Raw genomic sequence first — 2,919 nt, forward strand, 5'->3', positions numbered from 1 at the left:
AACTGGCTCTCTCATATACTCAGTACCACAGTGTCAGTTAGATCTGAAAACATCATGCATCAAACCTGTTTATTAAATTGCAATATCCTATTAACAGTTACAAAAACTGTCTGCGTATTTGAGATGCCATTAATAAAACGAGTACTTCAGGAAGGAAAGGTCCGGATAGAGCAGGAATCCTTGCAAAAGAGAAGCGAAACAGGTTTTGGTGAGAAAGCTCCAATCCCATTCATTGAAAGAATCTTGACTTGACTTATTTATTAAAAAAAATAAGGGAGGGATAAAAATAAAATTAAATAAATAAATAAATAAATGTAAGTGTTTGGAAGGCTGATAGTCTGTCTTAGGCCATGTAGGTGCATGTGAAGGTAATCATAGAAGTGTACAGGTAGTCCTCGTTTAGTGACCACAATTAGGACCATCAACTCGATCGTTAAGCAAAGCAGTTGCTAAGAGAAACCATGACAGTGCTTATGATCTTACTTCAGCTTTCCTTTGCTTTACAGATCTGGGAAGGTTGTAAATGCAAGGATTGATCGTAAAGTTACTTTTTCATCACTGACTGCAAATAGTTGCTAAACAAGGCAGTCGCTAAATGGGGACTACCTGTACAACATTCCTATCAAAAATGGGAAAAGTGTTTTAGGTCTGTTGTGGCATGCCTGTCAGCAGTATCTTAAAGGAGCTACACCTTTTCTAGGTCTCACTTTTCTTGAAAGAGCCACTGACAGGTAGAGTGAGTGTGCCCCCACCAGATCTGAAACACCTTTCCTGCTTTGGATCCAAATACCTGCATGCAGGTGTGAAACCAAAGTTGAACCGTCAGCGGTCTAGTAGAAATTCTGCCTCGCCCAGGAGAGTGGCTCTCAGTACATTTGGTTAGGATAAGGCCACAGGGGCAGAAGAGAGACCGGATTTTCTCCCGCGTGGATCCGCTGGTGCCTCTTGTGGTGGGAGCTCCGGCTGAAGCTTTTCCCGCAGTAGCTACAGGTGTACGGTTTCTCTCCCGTGTGGATGCGGTTATGCTGGGTGAGGGTGGATTTGTCGGTGAAGCTCTTCCCACAGACGGGGCAGGCGTAGGGCTTCTCCCCTGTGTGGATCCTCTTGTGCCGGATGAGGTTGGAGCTGACGTTGAAGCGCTTGCCACAGTGGTTGCACGCGTAGGGCTTCTCGCCCGTGTGGATGCGCATGTGCTTGACCAGGTCCGAGGTCTGGCTGAAGCTCTGCCAGCATTCCGCACACGTGTGGGGGATTTCAAAGGGAGAGACTTGCTTCTTGGAAGCTCTGGCCCTTTGAGCACGGGCAGGAGCCGAGCTGGTGGGATTGGTGACCGCAGTGGCCTCCAAGGCAGCGCAATTGCTCTGCCATTTCCCAGGGGGGCTCCTGAGATGCCGCTTGTGATGGGAACTACGGCTGAATGTTTTCCCGCAATCGATACACTGGTAGGGTTTCTCTCCTGTGTGGGCTCGCAGATGTTGATCCAGAGTCGACTTGTCTGTGAAACTTTTCCCACACACTGAGCAAAGGCATGGCTTCTCTCCTGTGTGAATCCTCTGGTGCCTGCTCAGGTTGGAACTGACGCGAAACGCTTTCCCACAGTCAGAGCACTTGTACGGCTTTTCTCCTGCGTGGATTCTCTGATGGCTCATCAGCTCTAAACCCTGGGCAAAGGTTTGCCCGCACTCCGTACAGATGTTAGGATTCTCTCCCGAGTAACTCCTCTGGGGGGCAGTGGCGCCCTTTCGCTTCCTGGCCCTTTTATTGGGGGTCCCTGCTCTCCCTTTCTCTTCTGCCAAAAGCTGGCTCTTCTGCTGGTCTTCCAACTTCCACTGACCCTTCAGGCATCTTTTGTGACTAGATATCTGAGGAAGCTTCCCTCTGGATCTTTTCGGAGGCATAATGAAATTGAAAGCTCTTGTTCGAGGTCACACCTGCATTTCCATAACCTGTTCAGAGACAACAACAAAAAATCACAAAATTGACTATAGAAATGTTGGACAATATTTAGTATAAAATTTCCCTTTGGTACAGAATTGGGTTTTTTTGTTTGTAATTGAAAAAAATTAAGTTATAGTTTTGAATTTTGATTATTAAGTTGAAATGGATTATAGAAATAATATTTACTATAGTTAAAATTGGAGTAAGAGATTGATGTATTTTTTATGTACATCTTCGCTGTAGAGTCGGAAGTCATTCTTTTTGCATCTTTTTCTATTTGTTTCTGTACTTAGTTTTTTCCTTTTTCCTTTAGTTTCCTATCTTTTTTTATCTTTTCATGTTTTAACTTTATTCTGAAAATATAATAAAGTTTCTTTAAAAAAATCACAAAATCCATATAAAATACAACCAAGTATTTGCTGTGTCAAAAGCACAATAATAATAATAATAATAATAATAATTATTATTATTATTATTATTATTTATGGCATAAACCAGCCATGGTGGTCCCAGTGGTTATCATCACACTGGGTGCCATACCAAAAAACTTTGGGTGGCACCTACAAAATCTGCACATTGATAAAATTTCCACCTGCCAAGTACAAAAGGCCATACTGCTTGGATCCACACATATGCTACTCAGTACATTATGACATCCGAGGTTCTTGGGAATGATTCGATGCGAATGAAGGCCAACACCAGCTAAAGAACTAGCAGCTGTGATTTCACGTTGTTATGTATATAAAAATAATAAAAACCACAAAAATGCCAAATCCAGTCTAAACATTTGGCTGTGTGACCAACCATAATAGTTTATATGCCACCCGACTCGCAGTGACTCTGGGGATAGAGCATATAAAAACGGCTTAAGCAATGTGTAACGTGGATCTCTAGATCCTTCTTGCCTCCCTTCCCTTGGGCTTCACGTTCCTCCTTCGCTCTTGCTTATGGTCTTGTCACACCTCCAAAATCCTTCAGCAA

The 2,919-nt window shown here is 43.4% G+C and overlaps 1 protein-coding gene across 1 annotated transcript; it reads right to left on the reverse strand.

Moving 5' to 3' along the window:
• Positions 1 to 605: 605 nt before the first annotated feature.
• On the reverse strand, positions 606 to 2,009 carry LOC134488992 (zinc finger protein 501-like). Its single transcript, XM_063291374.1, has one exon. It carries the CDS (start codon positions 1,896 to 1,898, stop codon positions 867 to 869), a length of 1,032 nt encoding a protein of 343 aa, XP_063147444.1. The 5' UTR covers positions 1,899 to 2,009; the 3' UTR covers positions 606 to 866.
• Between the last annotated feature and the right edge of the window lie 910 nt (positions 2,010 to 2,919).

The sequence above is a fragment of the Candoia aspera genome, chromosome 2 (genome assembly GCF_035149785.1).
Source record: "Candoia aspera isolate rCanAsp1 chromosome 2, rCanAsp1.hap2, whole genome shotgun sequence".
In the NCBI taxonomy this organism is placed as follows: Eukaryota; Metazoa; Chordata; class Lepidosauria; order Squamata; family Boidae; genus Candoia; species Candoia aspera.